Raw genomic sequence first — 14,439 nt, forward strand, 5'->3', positions numbered from 1 at the left:
ACCAAAGTTCCATCAGACCAGGGAAATCAAGCCTGAGTGGTCTTCCATTATGGCAGCTTTTTACATGCACTTCCCATGAGGACAATGATCGAATTCCTTCCAACATCACACTGATGCTATGCCATTTCCAACTGTTCATACTGCTTTTATTTCTTTTCCTTTGTACAAAAAAATATAAAATTTAAATCCATAGAAAGTGTATACTAGCAATGACAAGTTTACATTACAACAATGCAAAGGCATTAAGCCAGGACATCAGTTGTTTTAAGTCTCAGCAATACATGCACAACATAAAATAAAAATTGCTAAAGCTTTTAAGTTTTATTTCTAACAAGGATGCCCCACCAACCATTTTGTGGACAACAGTAGTATTAGAAGGGCAAGGTACAAACCAAAAGTAAAAAATAAAATAAAATAGAAAATGTCCCTTTAGTTCCAACTCTGGTTAAAGACTTTTCAAATCACAATACAGAATACATAGACCAAAACAGAATTTCAAAAGTTGTTAGCACAGGGAACCAATCAGTAGTTTTAAGAATCTTTAAACAGTTTTGAAAAAGTTGTTCCCACTCCCTGCACACACAGGAAGTCAGCTATTTCCGATTTCTTCTTCAAAACTTAGTTGACCAATCACACTCAAAAACTAGTTCTTAGCCAAAGAATAGTGTACAAAAATATTTAACAGAAGAGCCTCAATCTTTATTTGCTTCAGCAGAAAAACTTCTTCCCATGTTCAAGGTTTGTTGATTTGTCCCATAAACAAAACTGCATCTGAAGAACAAGAAAACATTATTGCAGATTTTTTATTTATTTATTTATTTATTACTTTACATTTATATCCCGCCCTCTCCGCAAGCGGACTCAGGGCGGCTTACAATATCATAAAAACAATCAATTCCATAAAACATATAAAACCATAATACACTTATCAGTTTAGAACTATTTGCGCTGTCTCAATCCAGTCTGGCGGTATTGGGTTCTGACTATGATCGCCAGCTTCTGTAGGATGTCCGGTGGCAGCCCATTTTCAATCAACCAGAAAAGCCTGTCTAAACAGTTCGGTCTTACAGGCCCTGCGGAACGCCGACAAATCCCGCAGGGCCCTTATAGCTTCTGGGAGGGTGTTCCAAAGTTCTGGTGCTGCCACTGAAAAAGCCCTAGATTTTGATTATTCATGCATGCCTTGCTTATATAAAAAGTATGCCAGTCTTAAAATTTAGTGTCAGCTAGATAAGAATGCTTTCATTAGCCTGAAGGATTTAAATTGAAACACTTTAAATTAATAATTCCTGGCAAGGAATTTAAATCATTTGATTTAAATTGAATCATTTTAAATTAAATCACTTTGGCTCCCAGTAACTGAGTTAAGAGTTCATTTGGGACTATTTTGGTTTTGAGGCTTCACTTTAAGAGAGAATAAAAGTGGTAGCTTTTGCTTACTGAACTGCAATCTTCTCACATCCTTCAGTATCTCAATGAACACTTAGGCCATTTTCAAACTGTATTCCATTTTAGTAACTGGTTGCTAATGGATTTTTTTTGTCATTTCAGACAGACTCATGTTAGCAACCGGCTGCTAGTGGAATTTATTTACCTGTTCATACAAACTCACACATTGGATTAGCAAAGAGTGGTTGAACTGTGTTTTAGGGAAACTGCTTTCTTCTGTTTTCTACCCTTTAATTGTGCTTCTGAAATGATGTAGTATGCTCTTTAAAATGTCCATAGTGTTTCCTTCAATGCTGCCTTTTTCCTGCCCTTTTTTGCTGTGCAATCTTCCACGGACTTTTTAAAAAAATGCTCTATGAATGCAAAACATCTCAGTGGTGCTGCTATAGTTTTGAAGTGCTATATTGGTTTAGCGCTATAGAGCGCAGCATAGAACATTCAGAAAAACTGAGGAAGATCATGTGGCGAAAAAGGGGGGGGGGAGGCGACACTACTTGAAATGACCATAGCACATCAGAGACAGCCCATTAAAAGAGGGAAATCAGCTGTATGAAACCCACATTCCCTGCATCACTTTACTTGAAATTGGGCCAACAATGAATAACATCCAGTTTAGAATGGTAATGTGAAAAATCTTATACTGATAATTTCGTAACATGGACATTTATACTCAATCAACTGGAAAGCATGAATTTCTTAAATCTGGCAGAAGCCTTACAACAAACCAAAGCGTTATTTGGAGGAAAGTGTTTAATTTTTTTTTAAAAATAGCTTTTAGACCTTACCTGTTCCCTTAATTGGGACCTAAAGTGGTTTACTCTGATGTCTCCTTAGTTTTATCTTCACAGCAACCCTATGAGGTAGGCTAGGCTGACAGTATGACTGGCCTAAGGTCACCATCAGCAAGTTTCCATGGCAGAATGATGATCTGAACCCATGTCTCCCAAATCCTGGTCTGAGTCTCTCTACTGCTGATTATTCTATAAACCAGTTTTTTGCTTTCCTTCTTAAAGGCATTTCAGTTATAAGCCCCAGAGTATTCAATCATTTCTTGGGGGGAAATAAGGACAACTCTTCAACTTAGTAATCAAAGGTGTGCTCTAGCTAAATCTAAACACTCAAGTCCCATTGATTTCAGTGTAAAACTGAAGTCATTGGGATTTAAACATAATTAGAGATGAATGCACTGGATACCCAAGCATTAATTAAATTATAATATTCTTACTACAAACCCTGCACAATTGGAGTAGGTTCTCAGATTTTCCCTAAAGGTAACAAAAACAAAGCACAATATACACCACAATCCTGAAGAACAGCAAGGAAGAGACCAAGCCCTGTACTCTATACGTGCTACAGCAGCTCTGAGCTACTAAGTCTGCAAGAGCCAAGTAAAACAAGCTATTCTTAAAATGCTGGCCTATGCATGGATCCAGACAAAGTGCTATCGTACCTTCTAAGACTTCACTAATATATGCACACATCTATTAAAATGGAGGCATTGTGGCCAGTGTATTGGGTTTGGGTGAAACCCCCTATCCACACATACACACACTAAGTGGCCTTGTTCAGACACCCATCTCCCAGCTCAAAGCTGTTCACTCAGGAGAACTGTGAGGAACAACGGAGCTAACCTCATGTAAGTCACACACAAACCAACTCCATCTTCCTTAAGTATGAAGGATGGAAAGTCAAAGCTGATAGGAACTATGGATAGGATCCTGCCAGCACAGAACTCATGCACAGAGGAATCCTCATAGGCTTTGGTGAGTGGAAAGTGCCATCAAATCACAGCTGACTTATGGCAACCCCATAGGGTTTTCAAGGAAAAGAGACATTCAGACATGGTTTGCCACTGCCTGCCTCTTTGCCACAACCCTGGTATTCCTTAGAGGTCTCCCATCCAAATATTAGCCAGGGCTGCCACTGCTTAACTTCCGAGATCTGATGAGATCAAGCTAGCCTGGATTATACAGGTCAGCATTATAGACCTTAGAGACTCATTTCTTATCCATCTTGTGAGGACACAGAGCGCACATCACAACAGCTAAGTGAATAAGTCCAGGCCAATCTTATGCCTATCCAGTGCTCCCTTCTCTGACTTTGTCAATTAAAATGAAAGTTGTATCAGCTACACAAAGCCCTTCTTGTTCCTGTCTTGCAACTTTTCTATGCATGGGGCACTACAGGATCAGAATGTCCAGCAACTCCATTCCTTTGTGAAACTTCTAGCCTTCATTCCTTAACTGATTCTATTCAGTAAGATTGGTGACAGCTTCTATTTCATTTCTGTTAGTATGGCTTACATATAAGGAGCCAGTAATCTCACCTCCGCCACCCACTTGTTATTTACTTTAGTTATCTCCATGATGTGGCATATACACTGGGAAGGTTGAGGGATGGGAAAACACCATCCCAATTGGGTTGGAACAGTCCATCAGTTGCCCATAATCTTGCACTGGAGAACCAGCAAAGTAGGAGGCATACCCAATGATATGTTCAGAGTTCCCCAGAGTTTTCAGGTGTGTGAGGAGAACCCAATTCCAAGCAGGACCACAGTACATGGTGTAGGGATTCAGTTTTTACCTTGTACTTTTTTTTTTTTTTTGGTGTGGGAAGGAAGACTTAAACCATTTGCTCACCACATGCCATGGTCCTAATAAGAATCTTGCTCCTGCACACCAGGGATGAAAAAAGAAACCTGTGAACTCCATCAATGACTGGGAGCAGTCCCATGTGTGATGGGGTGAAGGAGGATCATATCATGGGCTTGGTTACTAGGAGACTTAAATGGTTCTTATCATCTGGTCCTTACAATCTGTGGCTGCAGTATTAGAGGACTGCTTAGTAGAGAGGGAGACGGGTGTTCTGGCCCCATTGTCTCCCTTTTTTCCAATCAGAATTTATTGCTGCCAGCAACTCTGCACCTTGTGGGGCATTTTGTAACATGGGATATTTAAATATACTAAAGCTGATTCTTTGAAGATGATTTTATTTGCAGCCCATCTTTGACTGCAGAATAAAGAGAAAAGGGAAGAATGTGGGGGACATATAGCCTGAAGTGTTGTTTTGCCAATATATTTAGTTAAAATGTCCAGCCACTTTCCTTGTGATTCATTTTTCTGGGTTGGGGGGGAGTGTTTTTCTAAGCAGCTAGCAAATGCAGAGGATAGAATATCAATTAGAAGAAAAACAGAGCAGAGAAGTGGAGCAAACAGAGGATATGTGTGTTTTGACAACTGGCCAGTGCTCTTCTTCAGAACTGCATAATGCTCCTTTGATGTCCTAAGCTGCCAGGCTGGGGACGACTCCCTCCAGTTTTGGCACTTTTACCTTCCACATGCACCATATATGTAGATGAGCTAGCAAATACGCTGGCAGAACAGAGGGCCTGTTAGTTCCTGGCAACAACCCCTCAAGTGTTGAAATCCTACACAGCTGCTGGTTACTCTCTCATACTTAAGAGAAGAAACTATCTATGCATGATGCAGAGGAGAGGAGTTTCAGGGCCTTATTTGATAAGAAAAGCAGATCCAAAGTATTTGTCTTTCTTGTTTTACTTCAGGCTTCTGTCTCCTGGGAAATGCTGTTTGCATTTTGCCAGTCTATGAATAAAGTCAACATGCAGCTAAGCAAAAAAAGAACAACTTACCTGTAGGGTTGTGTCTTATGAAGAACAGAAATGGTCTGTCTACTACAAACCAAGGAGGTGATGATCTGGCTATTAAAATTGCAGCTGGAACAAAGAGAAACAGAATGATTGCCCTGACCATATAGCCATTTGTTAAACGTATATAGTTAAGGATAACCAGTTTTGCTAATGGGGGATATTGTTTTGTATTGCAGTCCCCATAAACGTAAATTTTACAAAATGGAGGAGTCTAGATTTAGAACCACAGAATTGACTATTCTGTAGTCAAGAGTAATTATTGAGTGTTATATTTCACATGGAAGTCTCATGGAAGACTAGTTCTCAGGCTCTGATACAATGCAGGCCTGCTTTTTTGAAGTCTGCCAAGTTACCTTTGAAAATTGGTTGTTCATGCAATTTCAACTGTGTTTTAAAAGTAATAAAAATATTTACAAAAATTATTTACATGATTGTTGTAATTGTTTCCTAGTGTCCTGGTAGCACAAACAAATCAGCTACTTACTTGTTGCTGCAGAAGCTTTGGTTCCATCTTCACTAACTTCAATTTTTGTTTTCTGTAGGATCTGAGATACATGAAGACTTTCTGTTCCTATTAAAAGTTTAACAAATAGACAACAGTAAATTTACCCAACATGTGTGCACCCACCTACAACAGTCTTTGGAGAAGCCAATTTCTTCTAACCCTATATACATACAGCAAATAAACATTGATGCAAAACATGGTTCTAAATATACTTTTATTATCAGTAAAACACTCTGATTTCCCATACACTGAAGAAGTTTGTTTATATGCAATAGGAAAGCATTTTTTTGCTTTGATCAACTTTAATAATAATGACTCAACAGGAGCAGAATCCGCTTGTTTGTCAGCAGAACAGCAGTGGAAGAGGAAAGGTAAGCACATCTCTTCCAAATTCAGTGTTGCTGCCACTTTAATACTGTACTATTTTTGATACAAATGTCTTTAGGTCCTTCAGACAACTTTGATTTTCTTTAAATGCAGCCACAGGGGGAGCAGTTTTGGACTGGGAGTGCAATGCTGGTACATATTTATTCTCCACCTTCTCTCCTTCCTCACCCTGTGCCATTTCCCCTGCCTATCAGAGTACTGACTGCTCAAGGAGAGGACAATCTATTTGGGAAACATCAGAGAGGGGAACAGTTCACTGAGTCTAGCAGTGTGGCACTAATTCAAACACTTTCTCCCCTTGCATACTGCTTTTAAAGAAAGTTGAAGACATGGAAACCTGATCACATAGCTCCAGATTTTCATCTAATCCAGTTCTCTGTACTAAACAGATTCTACATGTACCTATTACAGAAACTATTCAGAAGCTGTTCTCGCGATTTGATCATTTCAAGATAATCAAAGCCGGAGAATACCAAGGCAGCCCAGTCAAGTGGGTTTTTAATCCCCACTGTTTACAATCAGAATCAGACATTTTTAAAAACTCAGTAGCAGAATGCTTAGGAAAATTTTTGACATGTATTTAACAGTAGGTATGCAAAATGCAATCCTTCACCTTAAATTGCAGAACAGTGTGACACTGTTTTAAGTCATTAAGTTTTGATACAAGCTTCACTGACAAAGTGTGCAATTTCAAAGTAACCAATTAATTATTTTTACAAAAAAAAATCTAATTCTAAAGAGGATGAGCTACAGAACTGAAGGATAATTTTATTTTTTTAATTTTATTCGATTTATATCCCGCCCTACCCCACCGAGGCGGGCTCAGGGCGGCTAACTCACTTGTTATTTTTGCAAAGTTTGCTTTTGACTGTTCAAACATATCTCGAATACCAAGTTCTCTGAGAGGCTCCTTTAAATCTGTTTCTGCTTCCGCTGTAAACCTGTAAAGAAGCAATACAGAGAAGCATCAGACCTAAGACTGAAAACTATTCTGAAATGAAGGTTTTTAAGAGAGTTATTTAAAAATGAATTTAAGAAACAGTACATACTTGGGTAAAATAACCTGCACTCTCTTCTGTACCATGGTTGCCATCCAGCTCTGTATAGTTTTTGTGCTAATATGAGGAATAATAGCAGACAAAGGTGTTGTGCTTTCTGTGGGCAGGGCAATCAACATGCTGATGCTTTCACCATGGTATGGCAATTCAATGATATTGTACCACAAGTCATTAGGTGTACTTGTTGTGCCTAAAAAAATGAGAAATTCATGGAAGATGTAAAGATACAAAGAACACCTTCAGCTTTCAGTTGCCTAGTGAGATAGCAACTGATGTCTTAGTTTCTCAGTTATCTAAAAGTACAGAGCCCCGTGGTGCAGTGGTAATCCTGCAGTACTGTAGGCCAGGCTCTCTGCTCATGACCTGAGTTCAATCCCGGAGGAAGCTGGGTTCAGGTAGTTGGCTCAAGGGTGACTCAGCCTTCCATCCTTCTGAGGTTGGTGAAATGAGTACCCAGCTTGCTAAGGAGAAAGTGTAGGTGACTGGGGAAGGCAATAGCAAATCACCCTGTAAAAAGTCTACTGTGGAAATGTCGTGATGCAATGTCACCCCAGAGTCGGAAGCCACTGGTTTACCTTTACCTTTCTAAAAGTAGGTGACGCTTCAGTTTGATCACAGTTTGGGAGAAGAGAACAAATCTTCAGTAACTCCCTAGATGAGCAATGTTTCAACTCTCTCTCCCCGAAGTCACCATTCACTCTCCTTGAATCCAACTTCTTGGTTGGAGGACAGCATTGGTTTCAGCACAGGTGAGCAACAATATGGGGACAGGAAGGAAACAGAGACACGTAGGGACAAGGAAGTTGCAGGAGAGGGCATACATAGAAGGATTTTTTGCCCCGCCCCTGGAAACTTTCATGTGTAAATACACCCCGCCTTCCAAAGATGCTTTTGGAAAAAAGGAGGCAGACATCATTTTCCTTACTGTTTAAAGGAAATAATTTTTTTTCTCAAAGTTAGCAAATCTAGTGATATCGTCATCCTAAAGATTAGGAAGCTAGCTAAATGAAGTTTCCGGAGAAACCAAAGGGGGTAACAGATGCCTTTCCTTTTGATCTAAGGATTTAATATTAGACAAAGTGAAAGCCCCAGAAGGGCATTGTCTTTATATAGCTCTGTCTGGATATGTGCCAATACTATAAAGAAACTGGTCCTAGCCTAAAGGTAATGGTCTGAAACCAAAATTCAACACTTAACATCATGGCGGGGGTGGGGGGGGCACAGAACCTCTGACTTTGTGTTAGTTTAAATGGCTTTATTAAGTAATCAGTTTGCTTTCTTTAGTATTCATTCAACAGAAAAAAATCACTAAAACTATTGCAAATATTTCTTGCATACAAAATGTTTTCCAGGTTGTACTGCAGACACTTTAAATTAAGAGAAAGTTCCAGTTCCTGAAGGCAGTCCCAAAGTTTTAACATTACAAATCAGCTGTAGTCAAGATGAACAGTCTGAAACCCTTGCTATTCTTATGCTTGGTCTCCTCATTCTCCTGTGCTGGCAAGCACTATCAGAGCTAGGCTAAAGTTCCTGAACTTCTTTTTCTTGGTACCCTGTTCAGAATTTAAACGACCATCTCCAGATTGTACGAAAAGCAGAAGCAATCAGTTTTTTTGAACCATGGTTAGACAGCAAAACTATTTCCAGATACTATTCTAGAATCTAGTATAACCAAGTGTGGTTATACTAGATTTCTGCTGTCCCTAATGTTTTAAATGGTTTAAATGTCTTAAAATTTTAAATGTATTAATTATTTTAACTGTTTTTATGCTTAAATCTTATTTATGTGAAATTTTATGTTGTGAGCCGCCCTGAGCCACTTGCTGGGAAGGGTGGGATATAAATCATAAAATAAATAAATAAATCTAAAAAATCATATGCTGTAGTTCTCATCTATAGACAACAGTAGGGTTATGCATTTTTTTAATAGCTGCTACTTCAAGCTTTTTCTGATCCAAGATGCTCAAATGATCCTACTCCAGATGCATTCTCATGACAATGGCTGTATTACCCTGAAGAAATGTATTTTGCCCAAGCTTCCTTAATGATTGTGGTCTTAAAAACACGCTCTCGGAAACTCAAATCAGCAAAGAAGTGAGATTAAATCTAAACCAATAACCAGATGAACACTATTTCTCTTGAACTAGATCTACTGTTTAAAAGCCTCCAAGCCTGAAGCAGAAATGCCACATGCTCTCACACATTAGAGAAGTGCACCTATATGCTCAGGCTTGGATGTAACAACAGCAGACCCTGGTTTGCCCTAAGAATGAATTTAGAGTTCACTCATGAGATCCCCTGATACTTTGCATGCAGCAAGATCACCTAGTTATTTGAGGGTTTGTGGAACTTTGTAGCTTGTAATTATATCCAAATTGGCAAGCCAGCCAGGATTCCAAACACTAACTTGGCTACTGTTTAGAATCCTGGGCAACTACAAGCCATAGCTTGCCAGAATGGATGTGGTGGTGGTGATGGTGTAAAGTGCCATCAAGTCACAGCTGACTCATGGCGACCCCACAGGTACTACTGGCAAATTACACTTCAATGTGATTCTGGAAACAACAAATAATCTCAAGAGTGCAAAAGGAGAATGGTCATACAATCAAGCTCTAGGTTTGAACCAGGCTTCACTGGCTTTAGCTACAATGAGCTGGGAGCACAATAAGCAGGTTTCTGGGAGTATTTGCATGCATTTCCCCAGTTTCCTTAGTGTGCAGCCTCCAGGCACTGGGAAGCAGCAACAGACAGGTCTGAAGCCTGCTGCTTTAAGGCTGTACTCCAAAACAGAACACACAGAGGAACACACATTTCTGCAGAGTAGCTCCCTCATGTTATACCTTAAAAATCTGTTAGCTGTTAAGACTATTGGAACCTTCTCTCCCCTTATCTTACATTTGACCAAAAGACCAACATATGCATAGCTCATCCAGCAACTGCAATAACGCAAAACATAATTCATAGTTTTGGTCAACTGAATTACTTAATTTTCTCCTCAAGTTTTGAAGAAGGCAAAAAACCCCACCCTTTTTTAAAAAGGGGGGAAACTATTTTTTACACTTTTCTACTTTATACGTAAGAAAGTTCTGAGCATACCACATCGGAATACAGACAGCTGAGCCAACATAGGTATTTGGTAAGCCTTTCCATCAGCTCCATTAAATATGCGTTGTTTTGTATTTTCTGGCTGAAAACGTGATTTCCACAGTCCTTTAAAGTATATTGCATTCACCAACACCAGCCTGGTTAAAGCACCATCAATAGTATCTGGTGATAAAACACCATTGATCATGCCTGTATAAAACAGAAAAAAGCAAAAAAACCCTATGCATCACAAAAAACATATTAAGCATGAAGGGAAAAAAGGAATGAAAAGAAGTGAAATATACTTGAGTACCAAATTGCATTAAATCAAATGTGAAACAAGATTTGAAAGCCAATAGAGTTATGGAGATATATCCAAGTGGGCAGCCATGTTGGTCTGAAGCAGTAGAACAAAGTAGGAGTCAAGCTGCACCTTTAAAACCAACAACGTTTTATTCAGAATGTAAGCTTTTGTGTGCTATAAGCACACTTCATCAGATGAGGAATCAGGTACAGTGAATCAGGTACAGTTATGGAGAGCAACCATGCTGGATTTCAACAAAGTTTCAAGACAAAATAATTTAGACCTTTGGCCTGGATTTAACGCTACTGGGAAGAAGGTTTTGTTCCTGCTTCTCCACAACACCGAAGGTGGAAACAGCCACTCACTTGAGCTTATGAGGGTGTTGCTGCAGCATCCAATCACCTTTGAGAAGAAAAATGGGATGTTGGAGGAAAAACACAGGAGAAGCTCAGTTCAGTTCTACCTCAGGGAGAGAGCAGTGAGAGTTTAGGTCTGACTCAGGAAACAAGCAGACAGAGTAAAGGTTAGTTCTGCTCAATAGTGTAGTAGAGAGGTTTGGCTCTACCTCTGACAGAGTACCCAGTTGCTAGGTCTGTTACCATTTAGTCTGACCCTTAGGAAAGGGTAAGCTGGTGTGGGTGGAATGTAGGTTAGGATCCAACCTAGTGGCTAATCAATAACAGTCTATGCATGCAAGTATTTAAGCAAATTCAAACTATTCAACCATGGCTAATTAAAATTAATGTGCCTCAGCCAGGATTCTCCTTTGTCTACCAGGAGACTTGTGTTGCTTATCTATTCTTTGAAGCCAATTTGCAAATAAATAGATATTCTGGGTTGTTAATATACAATTCCTATCTCAGTGAACTCCATATTCTATTTGCTCACCACTATTTTTTACTCATGGCTGCAAACCCAAAGCTAGACATTCGCTACCTGGTAATTGAGCAGAAGGGTTTATAGTTTGGTTCTCCTAAAGATATAGGACAAGGGTGTCAAACTTATTTGTTAAAAGGGATGGATCTTACATAAATGGAACTTTATCGGGCTGGGCCATGTTTGTCATAAAATATAATGCCAGGTAGTAGAGATAACAGGACAGACAAACACAATTAAAAATGCAGTGTAGCAGCACTAGGCAGATGCCCCTGTACTGCCTGTAGTGGGGTGCAAACCCTTTCCCCAGCCTGCTCACATGGTCAATTCTTTGAGCCAGTCTAGGACCCAGGGGAAAACATGAAATGGCTGGACATTACAAGTTTTCCCTTCCCTCAGTGTATTCAGAGTGGCTGTGGCTCTCTAGGGACTAAGGCTGAAGTCTTTCTAATAATAAGCCTCAGCCTTGTCCTTTTAACTGGAAGTGCAAGGAACAGAAGCTGGGACTCTCTGCATACCAAGCAGCAGCTCTTCAATTGAGCCATCGCCTGGGTAGCCCAAGCAAAAACTTAATGCTAATTAAACAAACACTACCCCAAGAAGAATGGAGGGACAGGGATTATTGATAACCTAGAACTCTAGCAGACCCACCTGGCTCCTGTCTTTAGCTCAGGGGTGGCCAAACTTGCTTAATGTAAGAGCCACACAGAATAACCATCAAATGAGAGCCGCAAGACATGAATGTGAGGTGGGGAAGAAGGAAAATAGATGGGGAGGGAGAGGTGGAAAGAAAGCAACTTTAACTTTAAATGTATTCTCCAAGCCCCCACATCAGCTGGCTTAGCTTGGTGAAAGAATTTAAAGAGATAAATGCCTTCTCCAAGCTGGTGGGGGCTTTAAGAGCTGCACAATATGTGTGAAAGAATACAAGAGGAAAGCCTCCACTGGGAAGCACAATGTTGGCAAGCAAGCCTCCTCCCCATCAGCCAGCAAACTTCAGCAAATTACTCTAGCAGACTCACTTGTATCCTTAGCTCACTGAATGCAAGAGAAAAGCCTCCACTGGGTAGCACAACGTTTGCAAGCAAGCCTCCTCTGCCTCGGCCAGCAAGCTTTGGCAATCAACTTTAGTGGGCACAGGAGAAGCCAGTAAAGACAAGGGAAGATCAGAAGCCTCGCCCTGTGCTCTGTTCACTCACAGGCAGCTCAGAAAGGTGAGGACAGGTAGAGGTTGGGGCACGGAAGGGGAGGGGAGGGAAGGGGAGGGGAGAGGAGAGGAGAGGAGAGGAGAGGAGAGGAGAGGAGAGGAGAGGAGAGGAGAGGAGAGGAGAGGAGAGGAGAGGAGAGGAGAGGAGAGGAGAGGAGAGGAGAGGAGAGGAGAGGAGAGGAGAGGAGAGGAGAGGAGAGGAGAGGAGAGGAGAGGAGAGAGCCACAGGATGGACTTAAAGCCCCAGGCAGGCCAATTCCAGTGTCTATATTTGACACCCTTGATAATAAGAGATGTGTGGGTCCCCTCAGTAGACAGAACTTGCCTGTCACACATACTACCACTCACTGGAGATTTCACCACAAGAACCATAAGAGGTTCATTTAAAAGTGCTTTTAAATGCTCATACTTTATACTGAAGCAAGTGGTGAAAGGAATAGAGTTTTTGTGGAGATTAAGATATATTAGGACATAATTTCAGTTATGAGAGATGTAAAATTTAATCCCGATATTAGTTCACAGGCTAAAAATGTGTAATTGTACATTAACCCCCTTTCCTCTCTCCATTAATATTCCTTATCTGGAGTCATTTATGAAGTTATCATGTCCTCACATAGAGGAGAATGTAATTAAAGTAAGATTTTTCTTAGTTTTACATTTTGCAAGCTGCTCTTACAGATTTAAAATAGTATGGTCATTAATTATTAAAACACATTTTCAGGATAATCAACAAATGCCCACAATTATCCAACATTTCAACTGGGTTCTAAAAATGTTAAGACTCCTGAAAACATCGATACCTAGCAAGCACATGCCAAGTATGTCCATATGCTTCTGTTTTCAATGCTTGGATTTTCATATCATTAGGATTAAGACACAAAAGGAACAGCGAAAAAACAAGGAGCAGAGGTCTACATCTACAACAATTACATGGTATGCAGATTTAAACAATGGGGCAAACCAGGGACAGGGTAGTTGCTTCCAGAAACCCAGAAAAATTCCCAATACCCAGGAAGAGGTAAGTAAAACAGAGAATCTTAAAAGTGTGTGGGACAAAAACAAGACTGGATAGAAAAGACACTGTAGGGAATGGGGAGAAACAGCAGCTAATTTGAGATGAGGTGGGGAAAGAAAGAAGCAGAGCTTGCAGAGTGAGAAAAGAAAAGCAGAGAAAGCAGAAGTGGGGGGTGAGCACCAACAAGAGCAGGGATGGGTTCATGAACCTGGAAAATGAAAGCAGGGCTGGGAGGGGGATAAGCAGGGAGAAGGACCAGGAGACAAGTGCCTGACAGGATAATCCAAACAAGGAGAGAAAAGAGCAAGTACTTGGGTCAGGAAGAGGAGCTGAAGCAAGAGCAGGGGAGGAATGAGAAACACATAAACAGTCAACATACCCAATGTTTAGACTTATAAAACAAAAGAAGCAGGACCACTTACGCTCTAAATTCCAGCAAGATGGAAGGAAAGGGTGTTTAATTAATTAGAAGGAAGAACAGAAAAGGCATGGGTAACGAAGAATAATCATCAATGTTTTTGTATCACATACCCTTAGTTTCGTTTTTTACCCACTGGTTGATAGTGTCACAGGCAGTGTTTGGATCCATGAAGTCCACACTCTTAACACCACACTGAAACACATCATTGTTCCGTGAAACAAAAGGCACTTCCATTTTCAAGCCACTTTTTGCAAAGACTGCATTTGCAACTGTCACAACATCTTTATTCTTCTTCGACACTATAGCCTTGTTTATCTTCCTTAGTACTTTACCAACTCCTATTTGAAAGACAAATAAAGACCCTTTATAAAATGAGTAAACATTAACATTGCCTTTAAAAATAAGCAGAAGCAAGCATGAAAAGAGCAAAATCGGATTTGGGGTACAGATTGGGAGATGAAGCTGT

General features: G+C 40.2%; 1 protein-coding gene across 2 annotated transcripts in view; it reads right to left on the reverse strand.

The window, feature by feature from the left end:
• Positions 1–124: 124 nt before the first annotated feature.
• The window catches only part of SERPINE2 (serpin family E member 2), a 44,563-nt gene continuing 30,248 nt past the window's right edge, over positions 125–14,439 (reverse strand). For both annotated transcript variants that reach the window (XM_060242196.1, XM_060242198.1), the window contains exons 3-9: positions 14,084–14,311; positions 10,163–10,360; positions 7,058–7,256; positions 6,849–6,949; positions 5,601–5,687; positions 5,099–5,182; positions 125–771 (exon numbers count right to left, since the gene is read on the reverse strand). In XM_060242196.1, coding sequence (XP_060098179.1) covers positions 734–771; positions 5,099–5,182; positions 5,601–5,687; positions 6,849–6,949; positions 7,058–7,256; positions 10,163–10,360; positions 14,084–14,311 — 935 coding nt within the window. In that variant the 3' untranslated portion in view covers positions 125–733. The remainder of the gene's footprint in view (positions 772–5,098; positions 5,183–5,600; positions 5,688–6,848; positions 6,950–7,057; positions 7,257–10,162; positions 10,361–14,083; positions 14,312–14,439) is intronic.

Source organism: Heteronotia binoei, chromosome 6 (assembly GCF_032191835.1).
Source record: "Heteronotia binoei isolate CCM8104 ecotype False Entrance Well chromosome 6, APGP_CSIRO_Hbin_v1, whole genome shotgun sequence".
In the NCBI taxonomy this organism is placed as follows: domain Eukaryota; kingdom Metazoa; phylum Chordata; class Lepidosauria; order Squamata; family Gekkonidae; genus Heteronotia; species Heteronotia binoei.